Source organism: Rissa tridactyla, chromosome 1 (assembly GCF_028500815.1).
Source record: "Rissa tridactyla isolate bRisTri1 chromosome 1, bRisTri1.patW.cur.20221130, whole genome shotgun sequence".
Classification (NCBI taxonomy): Eukaryota; Metazoa; Chordata; class Aves; order Charadriiformes; family Laridae; genus Rissa; species Rissa tridactyla.
Genome location: NC_071466.1, coordinates 104,394,087 through 104,414,590, shown reverse-complemented (window position 1 = coordinate 104,414,590; position 20,504 = coordinate 104,394,087). Strand labels below are relative to the sequence as shown.

Below are 20,504 nucleotides of genomic sequence, written 5' to 3'. Positions count from 1 at the left end.
AGCACGCCCTTCTGATATCTTTATAAATAAAAAAGGTCTGAAATCTGACCTGTGGTTTTTGCAATCAAATGATACCATTGAACAGCGTATGGATCAGAACCCAATACTCGTACGGGCTCATTTGTTGCAGGCTATCTTTCCCCTTGGAATTACATTTTATATACCTCACCAAACTCCAATTTAATCCTCGAAAGGCCAGTTTCTTTGGGGGAGTATGCCTGCTGTACTATCAGAAACCCCTACAGCTTGACCCTATTCTGCACTACCAACCCGTTACCCGTACCACTGAAGACACAGCTTTTACTTTGTGAAGTGACAAGCGCAACAGACACAGGCCAACTTCCGACTTTTGAGGAATTAAACATAACACCGAACTACCTACTTTCTACCATTCGCGCCTCGTAACGTGAGTGAAAAGGAAAGGACTAGTTACCTTTCTTGTTCGCATCCTCTTCCGTCATTGCTGACAGGCACAACGTTTTCATGTGTTCATGAAAGCTGTTGTTGGTCAGGCCCTGAGCCTCCATGAGGTGCAGCATGATTGAACTGAACAAACAGAGCTCTTGGAAGAGCCCCGCCGTCCCACTGCTGGCCTCACAGATCCGGCTGTAAAACTTGAAGATGTTGTTTCTCAGCGTCTCATCCCTGAGCATCTCCTGCACTGCCAGCCGGTGCGGCAAGACACAATTCTGCAGCCACCGCAGAGTTAATGAAACATTTTGCGTATTGAGGCTGTGCTCAACCATGGACTTGATGAGCCATTTAGTTACCATGTAAATGGACGCACAGGTAAGACTGACCGTTTCATCTGCAAGGTCAGCAGATTTGAGGGGTTCCCCTGGATGTTTGGCAGGTGACGCTGGGAAAACAGGTTCCCAATGGGCAAATATGGAATTCAGATGATCTCTGCATTTCTCCAGCTCAGAGACTTGCAGGGCTTCCGCATCGTCGTCTTCTCTTTCTATCTTATTCTTTTTTCGAACGTGATGATATGCACGAGACGAGGCTTGAGGTTTGTTCTTTTCTTTAATGTTTCCTGTGAGAAGAAAAACACCACCAAAACAAACATCTGATATTCCAAAGGATTTTCTTGGTATAAAAATTATGCAAGAAAGGCGGCATCATGTGTTGTTTCAGTTGCTAAAAGGATAAGCGCTAGCCTCATTTAGCAGCCTAATTGAGCCTATGCAATTGGGCTACAGGCAGTTCCCGGTGATTCACAGGCTGAAACGCTTTTCCAAACTGGATCGCCTAACTTTGAGGTGAGCAATAATGCTACCCAGGCCCTGGCCCAAAGCCCAGCGAGGCCATGGCAGTACTTCAGAGGTCCGCCAGCTACAGTTTTGCCAGTAAGGCTACATTATTTACACCACCTCAGGAGAAATCCTATCTTCTGGGCTAGCGGAGGCACAGCACGCGCCTGCCCGTGGAAGGAGACACCAGCACAGCTACGATGCTTTTGAATGACACAGGCTGAAGCAGCAAAATCTGCCCTCCTCCAGCACAGCCGCCTCCTGGCTGAGCGTCCGGCCGGCCAGGTGATGTCAACCAAAGGCACATGAATTTTTCACACCGCCAGAGAAGAGACAGGCAGGCACGCTTCGTTATGGGGGGCTGCCCTCCGTTAGATGCTGCCCGTGTCACGGGAGCAGCAAAGCTCGCAAGCAGCGATGGCACTTTGCCACCACCATACTGCACAAAGCGTTTTGTGGCTATCTGCCTTCAAGGAGTTGTTGAGAAAATCATCAGAGATTTCAATTACGTTGCACTCTGCAGCTTAAAATCAACTAAATGCATTTCAGCATTTTTTCCCAGGGGCTGTGGGGGATGGGGACAACTCTTGAAATGCAACCTCAGGAAAAAAAAAAAATAAATTCAGATAAGGACCCATATTTCTGACTATAAGCTGCTAGGGCTTGGAGCAGCAGATTTTTTTTTTTAAACCTCACATATAGTAAGTTGCAGATGTCACTAGAATTCTCTAAAAATCCTCAGACAGACATCAGAAGGGTATGGAAAAACTTTAGAAAAACTAAAGCTTTTATGGTATCCCTTAAATACAGTGATACTTTAAAAATGAGTTTAACTGATACAGAATGTTTAAAGAAACCTATAGAAGTTTTAATATGCACCAAACGCACTTGTTGCATTTGCAAGAAATCAGTGTTGTTTAACACCTCCCACTACAAAGTTCCTTCTACATTTTATTCACGGAGATAACAAGAGAGAAGTCATACAAGTCCAAATGTATTTCTGCTTTCTTCCAACACTGATGACAATAAGAAAAATTAACTATTTCATTTTCGCTTGCTTTGCTGCTATTTTTTTTACTCAATTTTCACTTTTAGATCCCCCCATCCACACTCGGAACGGTTCAAATCTTCAAGCACAAAGCCTCCAAGCACCACCTTTTTAAGATTTCTTTTAAGAATACAATTTTGCAAAGCCTGATGCCAGATCTGCAACTAAGTTTCATTTTAAAGCTCACTCTCTTTTTAAAACCCTATTTCTACAAAGTTTCCAAAATTGTGTTTAAGTTAGAAATCACTACAAGGAAGACCTGAAAAACAGCTTTCCATTTCCATTCCTCCTCCCCCAAGATATATCAGATCTTCTGGCAAAAGTTATTAATACTTCTTTCCATGAAGTTTGCCTCACTTGCATGGTTAGCTTGTAACAGCCTCAACAACAGTACTTTTCTGAAATACTTTAGTACTTACTAAGCAATTCCTTGATTTGGTATTTCTGAGCAAGAGTCTGCATATCCTCTTGCAGTTCCAGGTCCTTTTTGATGACGCTCCACTTATGCAGCAGCAGCAGGATCTCTTTATTTGAGAGAACGCTGTCGTTCACAGTGAACCGGCTCATTTCTTTGAAGGCCTCAACAACTATAGCGCGATATTCCAGCACGGAATGGAGCGTACTGAAAATCTGAGTCAGTTTGGCTAGATCCAAATTAGTCCTATGAAAAGAAAACAAAAGAGCCATGTATTTTTCCGAATGCTAATTAATAAAATAAGTACGAGTTTTTTCTCCTTACAGTCTTCTTCCTACAGTTTTCTCCTGCAGTTCTCTAGACATATACTTTTGTTTCATTTCACTGAATCCCCAGTACTTTGCTCCATTAGTGTTTGGCAGAACAGACCATGAAACATAGTCTTGGCCCTCCTGCCTGTAAATAACAAAAGCAGATGGCACCCAAGGAAGAAGACAGAGGTCTGGAGCTTTACCTACATGTCTTTATTTTGCATGAATTTCCAAAATTTTGCAGAAATAAACAAAGCTGCTTCAGGTTGTGGCAATACTTGTCTGCATGAAGAGCTACAGATGCTCATATGAATGCAAACGGAACTGGTTACCCATCTGCTTTCTACTATCCCTGCTGCAACTGCTGTGCTTAGACAGGTAAAGTGCACAAGATCTGGAGAGAAGAGACTGACCCCTTCTTAACATCGTCGTGTAGAACTTTGCACAGTTTCTCCTTGTACCATTTGCTGACATGGTACAGACACAGAAAGTCTAAACCTTCGGAGAGTACGAAAGATCCTTGCAGCAAATAGCATGGCTAACTGCAGGCTCTAATCCAGCAGGAAAAAGACAAAACTATACAGTAGCTTAAAAATGGCCAGTAATTAAGGATGTAGAACTTGATAGTAACTGTGCATCAGCTGCTATTTTACTCCCCATGTATTTAAACAGCTAAACCTTCCTATCAAAGAAATCTCACCAAAACTCACTACTCAAAATTCAAAGTGAAGGGGGGAAAAAAAGCATTAAACTACCAAAGATCAAGAAATTCTTCTGGCCTTAACAAATTTCAAACTGGACAGAAGATGAGATGGAACTTCATAAAAAAAAAAAAAAAAAAAAAGACTTACCGAATGTGCTTGATTAATGCAATTAAAACATAGAGAAATTCATTCACAAGCTGAATAGGAAGAAACTTCCTGTTGTCCTGGGACTGATTCTTGCTCTCTCTCTTGCTTCCTAAATTAGTTAGCCACAGAGTATGGAGTAAGGAAATAATTCTATTTAACAGCTTGTTTTCCAGAAACCTGAAAAACAAAATAAAAGAAGCATTTGGAAGGCAGATGCTGACCAGGAACCCATCCATCACCTAGAAGGGACCACGTTCTAGTGCACTTTTGGAGCCATGAATGGCAATAGGTGCCTCTCAGCCAGGACCCCATCAGGGCCTGAGAGCGCACCCTTTTGAAGCCCCAGCCACGCAGAGGCCCTGGTTACCGCCCTCCTCAGACAAGGAGAACACCCAGTACCTCCTCCTGCCACGCCGCAGCTGGGGAAACACTACAGTGTATCGCGGCCCCCCACGAGACTAGTGATTTCTGACTCGCATCTTTCATTACGCGGCCCTGCCACATATTCCATAACATTGCAACCATTGCCACCATTTCTTGAGAGCAGTTATGTTCCTAAGACATATATGAAGGAGAGACGTAGAAACATATATGAGTTATGTTCCTGACCATATATGAGGGAGAGAAGGGGAGGAGGAAGATGTGGGAGGAGGACTGTTATAGCCAGCTCAAATTCATTATCATACCAAGTACTGCGTAGGAGGTCCTACGGCAGGATGTGAACTGTGGGTATTTGAAATGAAAGTGTCATACTCACACACACACATATATACAAAATAAAGTGCCATTTTGTTTTCTAAGTTTTTCAAGAAAGCATTATCAAAAACATTAAGTCCCACCGCATCACCCCTCCTACTACAACCTTGAAGCGTCTTGATTTTTAGAAACACAAAGGAACACTTTAGAGTTCAGCAAGTCCTGCCAGTATGGCCCCAGGTGCCAAATGTCACATCCACTGACAGGCCATCTCCGTATCTGTCACCCTTGTTTTCCTACTCAATTGCATAATTATTCTACTGTGGACAGTAAAATCGTTCCCATTGCACTAGTATTTCCCTAGTTACCTTTTCTCTAAAATGTGCACTATCCAGGTTAAGAGGCCATGATCTTGTATCAGCAAATAGGCAGCTCTGGTGACACGGGCAGCATTTTGTAATATCTCCAGAATACGACTCTGAAACAGAAAATATAATTTGTTCTTTTAAAAAATTAGAACAGAGTCAGGATCTAATTATTATCAATCTTTCAGAAGGATATAATTAGCAATCTGACTGGTATCTGGGATCTGATCAGCTCAAAGTTAAAATGTATTACCAAACACCGCATGTTCTCAGCAACCCCAGAGAAGAAAAGACATTCTCTTTGCAAGGCTTCATACAGACAGACACCACTCTTAAAAAGAAGTCTTAAGGTAGCAAGACAATTTTCTCTTTTTGTCCAAGATTTTGATACCTAACTGAGATGCTTGTAACAGACTGCATTTCTCAGGGTGGATGCTTATGAACATGAGAGCTTCTGGCATGTGAGTTTTCTGCCTACTAAAGCACCGTACAGGTAACGTGCTGATTAGGGAATACGGAGACCTAAAAAAGCAAATGCCCTGACCGTAAGAACAAAACTGCAGTGTCTGCAATATCTTCCATGAAGCAGCAGAAATACGACTAGAGCCAGACCACCAGCTGATGAAACTGAGTGAGGTTCCATTATGGCAGGGACCTGTTCCAATTTCATGGGACAAGAATGTGACTCTGGTTTAGATATAAGCTATTATTTCCGCCTCCACATACACACAAAATGAACAAAGAACAGATTTTCAAGAGGGCAAGGGAAGAGGCAACTGCTCCTATCTGCTTTGTAGTTGTTTAAGATCTACAAACCATGCAAACTTTTGTGGTTTTTGGGGGGGAGGGGGTGGGGTGTGGTGGTGGTGGCATGGGTTTTTTTGTTTGGTTGGTTGGTTGGTTTTTTTCCTTACCTGGGAGCGCTCATCACACAAAGGACTGTTGAAAAAGGAAAGAATGACATGGAAAATCCCCTGGTAGTCATAAAGCTCGTAGCAATATTTATCACGCAGCCCTTCTCCAAGAAGTCTGAGAATCCATTCACGCTCTGTTTTGTACTAGAAGCCATAAGAAAAATACCACCATCAGGCATTGCAAAGTAATGCCTGCTCATAAGAGAACAAAAAACATGGTTCCCTGAGAGTGCCAGCACAGCCCTGAACAGCTTTTTCTGGACTTCTCACTTTTCATCCCTATCAAATTTAATCAATAACAACCATCAGGAAGTTACTCTGCAGCCCAAATACGCACTGATAATGCAACTTCAGAACATTCTGTTTGTTGTGCTTACAGAGCACACACAGCACAACTCATGATTTCATTATGCGTTACTATTAAAAAAAACCAAAAGCAACAAAGAAACCCAGAAATAATATTTCTAATTCAAATATAAAACAAAACAAATATGCCTCTAATTAATTACCTATAGAAGAAAAAGATTTTGTTGCACTTTTATAGCTTTTTTTTCTATTATTTTCTGAAGAATTAGTGGATACCTAAGATAGGATTCTAACGTTACCTCCAAATCAAAACTGTAGAAAAGCTGGAAAAACCCTGGTACTTTCCTCAGGTCCAAATACTGGTGTGACAGAAGGAACCTGTTTACCCTCATATACATGTGCTCCTCTGTGAAGAGAAATAATGGTTATTACGGAGGAGAACAATGTCCACAATACACAACCATACAGAAAAATAAATGGAACCTGTATTTTGCAGTGTTTCAGCTAGCTGTCAGAACAGCACATTTAAATACAGCGAGGCCTTCTGCTTTAAGGCTGATGATATTGTTGTCTGTCCCTCCTCTTCTCCTCCCCAAAATGAAAAGCTTATTCAGAGCGTGCACAAAGCAGGTGAGAAGATAAACATTCAACATGGCTCCGATTTCAGCCAATCCAATGGTACCTCATTGACAAAACAGAAATCTACAGTAAAGTAAGAGGCAAATCTCTCCACATATCAAGCCTAACACTTCACGTTAGCCAATCATAATTTTTAACCTACAGACCAGACATGTCTCCCATGAGCAGTGGATCAGGTTGTCCAGAGGGACTGTACAGTCCCCAAATGCTTGGAGGCTTTCTAGATCAGCCTAGAGGTCTGGAGGTTTTCTAGGATAAAGCCCTGAGCAAAGTAGTCTACCCTCATAGCTGGCCCTGATTTGGGTTTTAGTTAACCTCACAAGATCCCGTCCAACCTGAACTACTCCCCGTTGCTATGATTTTCCTTTGCAACAGTGACTTACATTGGTTCAGTGTCTAAGGACAAAAGGTCACTTGGGCCAACCTACTCTGAACAGGACCCACACACTCATCTAGTTTCGCTCATCTAGCCCTCTGCTCATCTCCACCTCAAAATTATGAGGACGCAGTGGCTTTATCCCTCATGGATCAGCTTGGTTTTGTACTCAAAGCAAAATGGCGCTTCCCACTTCTCCAGTAAAGCAGTCTACACAAGCATTGAAAGTTTTTCTTTGAAACACAGGACAGCATAATTCACAGCTCCTACCAGTGTCACAGCTATCTCATCTTCCACTATCAGTCAAGGACACGCAGAGCGACTCACTCCAGGGGTTCAACAGGCACAGGATGTTACAGTACCTGGCTTCAGAATCTGCTGCGCCACACGAGCAATGTAGAGGGTCAAAGAGAAGGTAAATCTGAGGTTCGGCTGCCCGATTCCATTTTGCACAGCATCCAAGAGATACACCAACTACAGTACAAGAGCCCAGGGGAGAAAAGCTTGAATCATAACCCAAACGAATACAACAGGACAGCATGAATACATAAATAAGCTTTTAGGATATGTCACAGGCCATAAATCAAATACCAGTCCCATCAGGAATTCCATTCCTACAAATAAAATTCCTCAGAATTTCTAAAATGCACTTTCCCTCCTTTTTCTGCCCATTGATTAAAACAGGAGGAAACACAAAGCTATAGAGTAGAAACAATGGAATAGAGGATATAAAGCTTCTTTTACCCCTCTCACCATGTGCACGTAGATGGATGGGTAAAGCAGCAACTCTCCCATAAGTCTCCACAAGCTAAAATGTCTAACCTGGCAAACTATCAACTGAGCTCAGTCTTACCTGACTCTTCTCTCGAAAGCGAGCTCCTTCCAGATGAGAACGAAAGGAAGCCAGGACAAAATACGCGGCCGCTCTCATGTTGGAATCATAGCTGCTGAGGGCAGCTACTGTTAGACCCAGGGCATTGACCTCGACAAACTTGTGACATGCCACTACATACTCTGTGTGGGAAGAGGGGAAAAAAACAAAGAAAAACACCCAGTGCATTACATTGACACGTCATAGTGCTGTTATATACTTTATAATCCTTAGCAAAACTTCTATTCATAAACACCAACTTCTAGGTCTTCACTGCACGCTGAAGGCTACAATTACTTCACCACGTGCTGAAAGCTCCTTCAGCTAGCAAAGGCGTTCTGCAAGTCACTCTGAACAGGAATTCTGAGCTGAAATTAATGTGGTTATTCTCATTTACAGAGACGATTCTGCCTGCTAGACCATGCAAAGTTAGGAGTAAATTCTGTAAAGGCATTACATGTCTCACTGTTTCAGGAAAGTCAAGTACAAAGAAGAACAAGAGGGAAAATTCTCCTCCTCAAAACATTTTCTGGGCACTTGATTAGTCTGTGCCTGAAAGAAGGATAAGTGTTGCCAATGAAAAACCTATCTGCACTAAAGAGCTTCTGTAATAGATTGGACAGAAGAATATATGAATAAGCCATTAGCCCCACCAGTTGTTACCATGCAGGCATGAGCAATTCTGCCGGTAAGGTATGCCCCAAGCAAAGTAGTAACCTGTAATCCTATGCCCTTCTGGGACAAACAAAATCCAGTAATTAACAGTAAGTAGCCAAATAGAAAACACACCCTTGAATCTTAACATTTATCTTCCATAGCATTTTGCCACCAGGATTTAGACTTTCTCATTTAAGGGCCATATGTTTTGAAGAGCTTGTGCCATTTCTACCCACTGATGGCTACAAACGACTTGATGTAAAACCTCTGGAGTATCTCTTGTGCTATTTCTATTCTATTCACCAGTAATGGAATACAACAGCACCTCAGTTGTATTTTACCAGCTAAAGTGCAAATGCATTGTGGTTCTGAGTTTAGCAACAATATTCACATATTTTCTTGTAATTCACAATCAGGAGGAAGTTTCTGAGAAACAAATATTCCTATTTAAGAAGAGGCTGTAGTCCTACTGACAAGTACTTATATTTGGTCCACTGATTTCCTCCCCCACCACCACCCACCCACAACTAAAATACATATATTTATGTAAAAATCACAGACTATTTATGTCCCTGCACGAGAAGCTGGGCTGTTTCTCTCAGCTTTTCCTCAACTGCCAGAACTTCTACTTCAATTTCATGCTTGGCAGTTCCACACTCAGCTCTGCTAGTTATGGGCCTGGCAACAGCAGGGTCTCCACCTCCGAGCACTGCCTCCCAACCAGCCCACTGCTACGGGACCAAAGAAAAGGCATTGCTGAATTGCAATAACGGATCTTTTCAGTGAGTGGTTTTACAAGTTATTTCAATACTAGCAATTACTGTACACTTCCCTACACCACTGCTCATCAAAACACATCAAGTTTAACTGGCGTAATGCAAAACTCCTCAGGAAAGATCCCTCGTTTGTTATAACGGGATACCTCTCACATCACCAGAGTTTGTACAGATACAGCTCTACCCGCCTCTACTTCCAGGCACTGGGTAAGGCCACCACCTGACTGTCAAAGAGGAGAAGCAAAAACAGGGCAGGAGAAACAGAAGCAGAGCCCAGAGAGACACCTAATCTATGCCTTCTGCTACCTTCTGCCTGTGGAAAAGCAATTCTGCACTTCCCACTCTTCAGGCAAGATGCAAGGGTGCGAGGTAAGCACTGGGAAATGGATGCTTTCTGTTGAATCCGAAGGGAACATGCAAAGATGATCTAAAACCCTGAAGTGGATTCTCCATCACCTATGGACATATCACACATAGCCCTGGCCTATACAACCCCTGTTCTGAACGGGATCAGATATGTGTTGTACACCCTTTCGCAGCAAGCCACCAAATGGCTCTCCTTCAGACTGCAGTTCTTGAGAACTACTAATGTACACCAACTAGACAAAGTGGATAATTTTATGCGGTGGCACCACATAGTGAAATCCAAGGTCCTCACTTCAGCAGTAAAGTTCATGCTGGTCACAGAAAGATTTATTTGGAAAACTTTCTTTCACTGAAAAGATGCAGTGGAAATATTTTCCATCCAGCTGACCTTAGAGAATGCGTTCAACAACTAACATAAAATAACAAGCTATTATTAAAACAAAAAAGTTAATTCTATGTCTGACATACAGTTTGTTTACATTGAGAACCACGATGGAAAAGATTTCCACAAGATGCTTATCAGAGCTAAAGTTAGACAGAACTTGCTATCTTCCCAGCTCCAGACTCACTTTTTACTCAGCGAGCATTAAACACCATGCAATAAGTCTATGTTTATAAATTCAGCAGTTATATAACATCTGTGCCCAGGGCACTGTGCAGCCAGCACACAGAGCAAATAAATAAAGAGGAACTGAGAATTCCAAGAGCAGATGACATGGTTTAGGAGCACCATGGGACTTGAACTCATAAATCACTCCGGCCCTTTAAAAATGCCCCTCTTAGGACGCAGACTCTCACTCGGCATGGAGCAGAAAACTAAAAGTGGAGAGGGGAAAAGCAGAGTCAGTCTATGTCAGGATAGCCACTGCCTCCACAGCTCCACAAGAGCACGATGTGCAAGAGATCCCTCAACCCCACTGCTTCCCACAGAAGCGGTTGTCCTCGCTGGCTGACTGTAGTGTTGCCGAGGCTGACCAACAGTTACCGAATGCCTCCCACCAGTTAAGGTGGTGGCGTCCAGGGGATGCTGACAGGTGCATGACAGCAGTGTGTTTTCCAACTATTACACCCAGTTTCAAAAGACACTGGCTGTCCATGCTCTTCATCAATAACAATCCCAAAGACCCAGCATTAACTGGATTGTCTAAGATCTACCCTACTGCAAAACACCAAATAGTTCTTGTACCTTTTTTTTCCCCTCAGTAGACTAAAAGACAATTCTTTTTACTGCTGTCAAAATTATACAGCGTGGTTTACAACTATAGCTAAGTATAGGCTAAGAACACACAAAAGACACAGGTGCTGCACTATAAGGGTACAGGTGAACAAAGAAGGACCATAAGTATGATTTCACTGAAAGGCAGTTATCAGCCTGCCAGTTGCTTCGGACGCCATTGTTGTAGAAAGCCAAATCCAGCTGTAACTGCACAGTGGTTAACCATCATCAACACAGGGAGGGAGCTGGTTAGGAAATTCTTTATGATCCTTGTTTCACTTTTACCTTAAGGGCTCTCTAAATAGCCAGTGTGCCTTTGACGTACAGCAGGGACAGGCATATGCAAAGCAGGGTCATATCAAACAAGAAAAGCGAGTCTAAGCAGCTAGTTTTCAAGCACCATGTAGATCTCGTCAAACTTTCCAACAATTCTGAGCACAGGCCTATTCATGACACACAATGGCCCCATGCATCTCTGATGGAAAATGAGTTGGCTGAAGTTTCCCGATACTATAACCACAGCCTGTAGTAGGCCAGATCTTCAGTCAATTCAGTGTTCCTCACAGAAATCAATACCCCTGCAGAGATTCACTCTGGTCAGGAAACAACTTTCACCCTTCCCCAGCAATGGTGGCTTCTGGTTTATGCCCAGAGAACTCCAACGTTGCAGGACGGAGTCTCCAACCTGCCCTACCTCTGCGCAGCTCCCACTGAGAGCATAGCTGAAAGGAGACGATTACTGCTCCCAAAAACTCAGCCACAAAAGCAGCCTCAGATCAGAGCAGTCCTATCGGCTGCAGGTGGGGCACTGCATGTAGCAGCAGAAGGTACCATCTCTCCCGTACCCGTTTTGCTCATCACATTGCTGTGACACCATAGCTGATGCAGAATACAGCTCTACACATTCACCAGAAAAAATACAACCCTCCAGTGGGGAATATTCACTAGTGATCCCTCATATATTTTGTAATTACATTGTGCTGGTTTTTGATATACAGAATGTTATTCGACAGATTACAGAACATAAATCTTTGTCTACTTTTTGCCTCTTCCAAGCTGCTTCCAGTTCCAGTTTAAAAACCTCTCCTCATCATAAGCAGATCAGTCCCTCTACACAGGGTTAACCCACTACATTTGAAAGAACTATGAGGAAGCACTTAGTCGTCTGGACAAGAGCAGCTTGGCAGGAACATCTATCTGCTGCTACATTGCTCTATTTCTGAGTAGCCAAATCTCACAAGATACATTGCATTATTTGGAAAAGTGCTTTAAAAAAAAAAAAAAAACCAAAGTCTTTATGATGTATGTTTCTTCTCTCCAAAGCCAGGCACAAATTTCTTTGTAGTATTAGCTCTTAGATCGAGATTAATGGAGATACAGATGGAGCCATGCAAATGACACTAAATATCAAAGATAAACATTCACTTTACCTGGTCTGGTCAGTTCACTAAAGAGCTGAAGTAGAAAACAAGGATCGTAGAAGTCATCAAGATTCTCGACAGTTTCATCTCTATACAGCGACTCTTGTGTCTCCTGAAACCAAATCCAAACCAGTATTTGTACAGAACAACACCGATTTCCAGCTTGGTTTCAAACTTCCCCAACGACCTCATCCCATTATAAAGAAACCAATACTAAACCTTGCAAAATATAACGCAACACAGGGTGAGACATGCTTGTGTTTAAATCTGGCTTTCACTACCAGGGTTCCAAAATTATTTCTTCTGACTAGCACAAACAGATATAGAAGCATGTTAGTAAACTGTATGAAAGACTGAAGAGCCCATTGTTAGTGGATCCCTGGACAGTCAAATTTAACAAATGTTTAAAAGTCAAATTCTGGTCTCACTTATACATGGCAATCTTTGCAATGCTGCACAATCACACCTGCCAACAAGATGTGGTCCATACATTGCAATTCATCTGAAAAGTGCTCCTAAATAATTAATCCCAGATCTCCTATGAATTTAAATTGCTCTCCTGATGTAAATAAATTGCAATATGTTACACGAATGCAAGAAAGAAATGACTAAAGCAAAAGGCTTTTTTTCTACATCAAAAGAAGGACAGTTCATCAGTCTGAACCCAAGCACCTGTGATGACAGAAGACGGCGATGCTGAGGGAAAGACAGAATTGTCTTCATCATCTTTTCACGATCTAGCAGACACAGAATCTCCTCCATGCTTGGTTGCTGCCATAGTGACTTCCCTAGACTCTTGCAAGTCTTGTGATGCTCCACAGCAGCTGGACCCCATAGCAGCATTCTTAAACATCGTTAGAAGTAAAGGCATTACTCAACAAACTGCTAGCACTGAGTGAAAAGCAATTACAGAGGATATAAATTAGTATTTAAATTTTCCTTTCACTTGTACTTATTATCCTGTGGGAACTTGAAACTAGAACTCGTTTCCCTGGCAACACCTTTTTCATCCATCCAAAAGCTTTTCAAATTCAGTCTGAGGGTGTCTCATTAACTATTTGCTACCCTGTTAGTCCAAATCAGAACTTACCTTCTCAGAAAGAACACTTTTTTTATTTAGGCTATAAATGCAGGTAAATACAATAAGCAGCTGCATGAAGAGATGGTGATCAAGACCTGGTGAGACATGGTTGTCTCAAATGCAATCAGTATTTCAAACCAGCTTCACTGTAGTTCAATAAAACATAAATCCTTACTCTCCTCCCCCGAGTTGCTCCTTAGACCCCACCTACTTTGCTATTGTGCTTTAAGTGCTATTGATATCGTCATTTATTATGTGGGTACTGCCAGGAGCACGCCTTAGTGTCAGTGAGGCAGCTGGAGCAACGGTATTAGGCTTCTTATCAACCAGAACCTGAAGGCTCCCATTTGTGACACAATTTGGGCTCTGCTGGGTTACATGTACAGCACTTTTCCTGGATATTCACTCAAACTCTTCTGTGCTGGCATCAAGTATAACCAAGTGTCTGGCTACCAATTCACTTCAGAGCATAGTATGAAATTGTTTTTCCTTTAAAAGGGCTACAAAAGTTTTGGGACCTAACTACCTCTGAAATCAGCCTCTTCCTCGCATAACACCCTCTCATTTGCAAATGCTTTCAGTAAAGATTTATGCAAGATGTGTCTAGTACCAGAGCCCTGGCTTCTGGAAACTACTTCAATTCCGTGCTAAGAAGAACCTTCATTTCCTGTCCCCCTTCACAGGCTGCAAGGATTATCTACATTCTCAGACAAAGCTACAGGAGGTTCTTAATTCAGAGTCCTGTCCTGCTCCAGATGCCTGAACCGGTACTCTTGCATTGCTGTTAACATTTATGCCCATGCTTCAAAGACAGAAAAGTGCATTTGAGCAAGGCAGAGCAAAACCAGCAGTGTCTGTAAGAACTAACTGTTACCAACAACAGACCTCCCTGTGGACTGCTTGGGCACAGAGCCTGAAAAGAAACTTGCTTATTTTATACAATACATGGTTCTCTCTTATGAAGCATGAAGATGTAGATGTGCATGGCTGCGCTATAAGGAGAGATGCAGTTCAGACTGGTGAAAGACAAAGCAGGCATTGATACCATGTTAATATCCCAAAACTAACAACACGTGTTAATGCAAGAGGTTATACACTCAGTCATCCACTGGCATATTCCTCTCCTCTCCAGCAAAGCGCCAGAGCTGAGTATCACGCATACAGGGGAAAGATCATTGAAAAGGGCAAGGGCTGTGCTGGGTGGCAAACCCTGTATGCCAAGGGAACAAGGAAAGGGGAAGGTGTGCTACGCTAGCAACCTGGGCTTTGGCCTTTATCTGTGATAAAATCCCTATAATGGGTTCTTACTATGGAGAGTGAGGGACTACTGAAATGAGAGAGTCCCTCACCCAACCCACAGATACCCAGAAGTTTGGGCAACACATGAGAATTGCATTAAGAGTAGGAAATACATAGGAAAAATGTTCCCAAAAGCAACATTCACCTCTAGGTTTAACCTTGCTCGCTGTTTACCTCAGTTAAAAATAAGACCCTGGAAAAATGCCAGCTGTGAGACTGCTTGTTTGTATGTAGTTAGCTGAACAAAGGAAGGTGGTCAGCTTACCTGGAACTTATAAGACTTTGATTATTCTTCTCATACAACTGAAGCAGTAGCAGTACCTTCTGATCTAAAAAACAAGATGAAACCCAAAGTCAGGCACCTATGAAGATGAAAACCCAAGATCTAGTAGGAAGTACCTTTCTCAGGCTAACTCACTTACCTACAGCACTCAGTGTAGCCCCATAGGCACCCAGCAACACGGCAAGGTGACTGCTCTCACAGAGAGAAGGGCTGAGTTTCACAACTGTCAGCAATATATCCACCAAGGCCTCTGAAATAAACACACAGCTTTACCTTCATTGCTCTCTCGGTTAGATAGTGCGTATATAAATACCCCTACACACATATACCCTCTCTAAATAGATGCATACACAGTACTGTACATTTTATATCAAGATCTACCTCTATAATACCAAAACCATTTCCTCAACTACACTAAAGGATGATTACGATGCATTTCATGCAAGTAGAACAACTTTTTATGAAGAAGTTAAAACAGTATTTCCAAGCTGGATGTACAAATGTTATTGTGAGGTGAGGTCCACAATGTAGCACATTACCCTGCAGAAATTTTCCACGTGTACACATTTGCTCTCAGGTTAAAAAGAAGTGCTATACCCTATCCTACCATACCACAGCTCCCTCCCCTCCCAAGAAGGCACCTTAAACTAACTCAGGAGTTGCACAGAGTGGAGACAGACGTCCCAGCAACCTCCCCAAGCTACTCAAGAAGTTACAGCTAGAACTCATAAGTTTGCACCCCAGCTGCAGTAACTTATAAAAATTCTTCTACACTGTGCATTTAAACAGGGATCATCACGGCAGAATCCAATTCATTAGCAAGCTATAGCAACTCTGTCCTGGAGCATACAAAAATTATCCACCTTTATTTTATAACTAGCTGGCAAACAGATCAATTAAGCGATCAGGTTACTCAAAGGCAAACAGGGTATCTGTGGCAGATTCAAGACCTGAATTCAGATTTCTTTACTCCCAGTATCTGAAAAGGCATGGCCTTTTTCCCTTAATATCTACAGGAATATAAAATGTATGTCAAAAGAAAACAGATCATAAAGACAACAGCCTGAATAAAGGCACTCTTGACACCAAGTTTCTGAATTACTGAAGTTAGCCCCAAATAATCCATCTTGCTGCTCTACAGAAATACATTCAAAAGGTAAAACACAAACAGTATGCAGCAAAATCTATTACTTATTTTTAATTTCACTAAATTTGTGACTTCACAAGAGCTTTTTGCTCATCTTAGGTGATTTAAAACTTTAAAGTTTGTTTACGTGTTGCTCACAGATTCACTGAATCTCAAAGCCCTGCAGAGGGGGAAAAAGCTGAGGTATATGTAGATTAAATGATTGGTTCAAGGTCAGGCAGTATTTCAGTTGGCAGAGACGAAGAAACAAAGCCAATCCTACACATGAACTAGCACTCAATTTATATTACTCATGGAAGGATACTCCTCATGAATGGTTGCAGTATGAAATACACATCGATTAAATTAACATTTCTTATACAACTTGCAAAATCAACTTAAAATCTTCTGCATCAACCTATTTTAAAATACGTTTAAACATCACATACGTTTCTAAATGAACCTATCTGCACCTACAAGTGATCTTACACTAACAACCTTGCAGAAACCAAAAGAATCAATTCAAGATTTCAACAGGGTTAAAAACCGACCAAACAAAAAAACCCAAACCCACCTTTTCAGTAGATTTAGAAAACCTAAGTTTTTAAAACTGGCAGCCATAAACCAAATGCAACATTTGGATCCAAGTAGAGCTATAATTAAAAACTAAATGCTAATATTCTGGAATTGTTTAATAGCTCCGCAAGTACATGTAGGTGGATAGGTTACTGGATGGATAAACTATAACGCAAGGAAGACAAGATTACTAAATATAGTTAAAAGGAAGAAGATGATAAAAAAATACCTCTTGTCGTCTGGATGTTCATGCCATCGTCTTCTCTTGACCTCAGTATGGCTGACAAAAATAGAGAGTGCTGCGTGACCATCATGTGAAGTTTGGAGAGCTTGAGTAATCTCTGACTAAGTGAGGATTCTTTTTTGTATAATAACTGAATAGCAACGTTCAGGACTTTCAAAAATGCTTCATTTCTGTAGCGGTACCTTTAGAAGCAAGGATCACAGAAAAGTCAGACCCCAACAAAACCCAAGGAAATCTGCTTGAAAAAAATCTGTTTAAGATATGAAAACTTGCAGAGAAAGCAAACTTAGTAAAACCAAAGCAAATTAAGGAAAATGAAAACACATGCACCTCTTTTCCTGAGCTGTTTCGATTTAAGTCTTTTTAAGATATACCGGTATCTTAATCATAAAAAATAAAGGAGAATCAACACACAGTCACACTTGTAGCTGCACTGATCTTAATAAAGGATTAAAATTTGCTTACTAACCCTTCAGAAAGAAACCCTTCAGATTAACACTTCCACCTCCACAGAAGCTAAGATTATCCTAACCTATTTTTTATTTCCTTTATTTAAATGGTTTAAATGGAAAAGTGAAATATCTGATTCTGTTTTCACATGAATTGTATTTAAGAAATATCTTAAATAAAAAGAAAAGAAGTTATACCAGCATAAAGCTTCTTTATGCCAGCTGAAAAGAAGCTAGTCCAGCTATCCACTTAGCTATGTTAGTTATGCTAACTGGAGCACAAAATCCAAATCTGCCTGCAGTTGTGCAGGTTCAGGCTCCAATGAAGCCAGCAGATGCGACATAAAGTGCACCCTGACAAACAAGGAGCACCATCAAATCTGACTGAATTCAAGTGAGACAGAGTTTTTCCAATAAAATGCAGGACAACGCCAAGTGAAGAGAACTGCACCCCCAACAGCACCTTTGGTGCATCTCAAAATTACTTACTTGAGTCCCGTCTTCACAAAGCTGTACCAGTCATCTGGGTCCACTTCTTCGACAAAGCGCTGTGCATGTCGTAAGTAAAAACACATTGTTTACAATTAGCGCACAGAGCTTCTACAGATCATGAAGGCCAGCCATTTCCATTCAACAGACATGCTAACAACATGCAAGACAAACACCCAGGTGGGATGATCAACGGATAACAGGGAAGAAAGCTCCTGGATACAACAATCCTACCTCCTCATTCAAATGAAACCGCAAGTCTTGTTTTGTTGGTCCTGGGATCAAGGGAGCATATGGACTGTATGCAATCAAAAAGCAAGCTGGTCTGTAGGTACCAAAAGACCCAGCGTCTTGAAACTCTTCACACTCCCAAAGTGTGAAAGGAATAAAAAGCCAGCAAGTCAAAGCAAAAGACTCAGGTACAAGGTTTTTATGTACCTACAATGTATATAAGCTAAGCAACGTTTGCATGTGGCAAATAGGGGTGGCTGGGTGTATGTGTTACTTACAAAAAATGATCTTCCCTGAAATGCTATAAACCACAATAAACAACAAGTTTTAAGAAGACTGCCAGCTGTCCCAGTAGTGGCAGGTGCTAACCTTGTCAGGCCTGCGAACACCATCAGGACGAATATTATGAGGCAGCTCCTGAGGTCCTGCAAGACTCCTGTCCTGTACAACCAATCATGCACTAACAGAGAGTGTCACCAGAAGCCAGCAAGAGGTCAACTGCATTCACTGCCTGCAGACCTTCATTTTTGTGTCTTACAGGGATCCACCTACCTTACTGAACTACAAAAGAAACAGTAGTACAGAGGGAATAATCAAGTAGTGTTCTTTATGATTAAAGTTTGGATTTCTATGATCAACCTGATTTCTGCCACAGACTTCAGAAAGCATGGGTCTTGTTGGAAGTACCTGTATCACTTCTTTTTTTTTTAATAAAAACATGCATTGGCAACCTTTGATTTTTAACTCTTGAATACCTCAAACTGTTTTTCAAAGGGGACTGTTAACAGAAAGCCATCATCAAGAACAACTCAAAACTGCTTCTTATAAAGGATTAGGCAAGGCTAAGTTAACTCCATAAAAGCTGTTAAAAGCCCACAGAAGCCATAATCTATAAAACAGAAAATAAAGTCTACGTTTACCCAAAATACAAGAGCATAAAAACATATATGCACAAAGTCACATTCTGGCAGTGCAGATAAGAAGTCTCACCAACAACTCTTCTAGCCTCAGCAGCATGGACTTCTCCATTTCTTGCTTGCTTTCTTCTTTACTGCTGTTGTACATGAAAACTAACCCCTTCATGCAGGCTGACAACAGGCGTCTCCTCCAGGAATGCAGCTCTTCAGAGTTTTCAAGCACCCTAGATATGGCATCTGCCACTGTCCAACTGCAGAAAGATATTTATATATTTTTTAATGTTATAACATGCTTTGTATATATCCTAAAGATGTCTTGCTGCCAAAGCTTTGAAGTGACAGACCATCTGGAGGAGAGGATATGATTGTTGTTCACAGTATTTGCATTCATGCATATCTATCAAAATGCTTCACAGGACAAACCTAGTCCTGAAACAAGGCAAATGGATTTGCCTACCTCTCGTTATTTTCTGCTTTCTCAAGAGCAGCCGGAAGCCGGTCAATAAGCTTTTGCAGCCCTTTGCTTTCTGAAGATGGCAACAGCTTCGAAAGGACTTGCAGTTTCACAGTGGTCTCCTGCAATGCTTCTGTGTCTTGAAATATACCATAGAGCTCCTTCCACAGAGCTTTCCTCAAGACAGGTATAACAGCTGAGGCAACTGTTGGGAGAGAGCAGGGGACACAGGTTTCACCATCTAAGTGTGTTAAGCCACAACAGACTTATAACTACAAAAATCCAAAATTGCTTTTCTAATCAAGCTCCAGATTACTTAGTTTCTAGGAAATTACACTACAGTAGCTGCTAAGCTGCTACAGAGGAGCGCACTCTGTGTTGCTCCATAGCACCATTAGGAAGTATTTAGCATATGTACCAGACAACCACTTGCACACAGCTGAAACGATTAGACATGAGCAAACAATGCAGACCTTCAAAAGAGGGACAACTTCCTGATAAAAGGCTTTGTCCTTGCATCTCAGGAAGGACGAAACCGTACCAGTTCTCTAACCCTGGCTCAAAGGAAATTTTCTCTCACATCAACAGACAGCTAACAGATACCTTATAAATCAAGTCAGTCGGACAGCAGTTTCCCCTTCTAGGGCTCAAGCACGAAACCACTGGTGTGCATTAGGTGCTAGAGAAAGGCTTAGTTCTTTAAACCATCCTCTACTTTCCTGTGTGCTGACAAGGTCTTTTCACTACTTGAATTTCTCCTAGATAGAGCTAAGCCTTCTCCACCAACAGTTACAGTCAGCCTGTTTCTGTTGCTATTCACATTTCTACACAATAAGAGAAATGGAATCAAAGTGATCCTGTTCTGTCGAGTTGA

General features: G+C 41.7%; 1 protein-coding gene across 1 annotated transcript in view; it reads right to left on the bottom strand.

Moving 5' to 3' along the window:
- Positions 1–20,504, bottom strand: part of URB1 (URB1 ribosome biogenesis homolog) — a 54,101-nt gene that overhangs the window by 603 nt on the left and 32,994 nt on the right. The window contains 16 exon segments of the mRNA XM_054195972.1: positions 434–1,036; positions 2,721–2,962; positions 3,879–4,055; positions 4,943–5,052; positions 5,854–5,997; positions 6,459–6,565; positions 7,537–7,648; positions 8,028–8,188; positions 12,491–12,593; positions 13,154–13,325; positions 15,127–15,190; positions 15,284–15,394; positions 17,076–17,272; positions 18,029–18,087; positions 19,250–19,427; positions 19,634–19,835. Coding sequence (XP_054051947.1) covers positions 434–1,036; positions 2,721–2,962; positions 3,879–4,055; positions 4,943–5,052; positions 5,854–5,997; positions 6,459–6,565; positions 7,537–7,648; positions 8,028–8,188; positions 12,491–12,593; positions 13,154–13,325; positions 15,127–15,190; positions 15,284–15,394; positions 17,076–17,272; positions 18,029–18,087; positions 19,250–19,427; positions 19,634–19,835 — 2,742 coding nt within the window.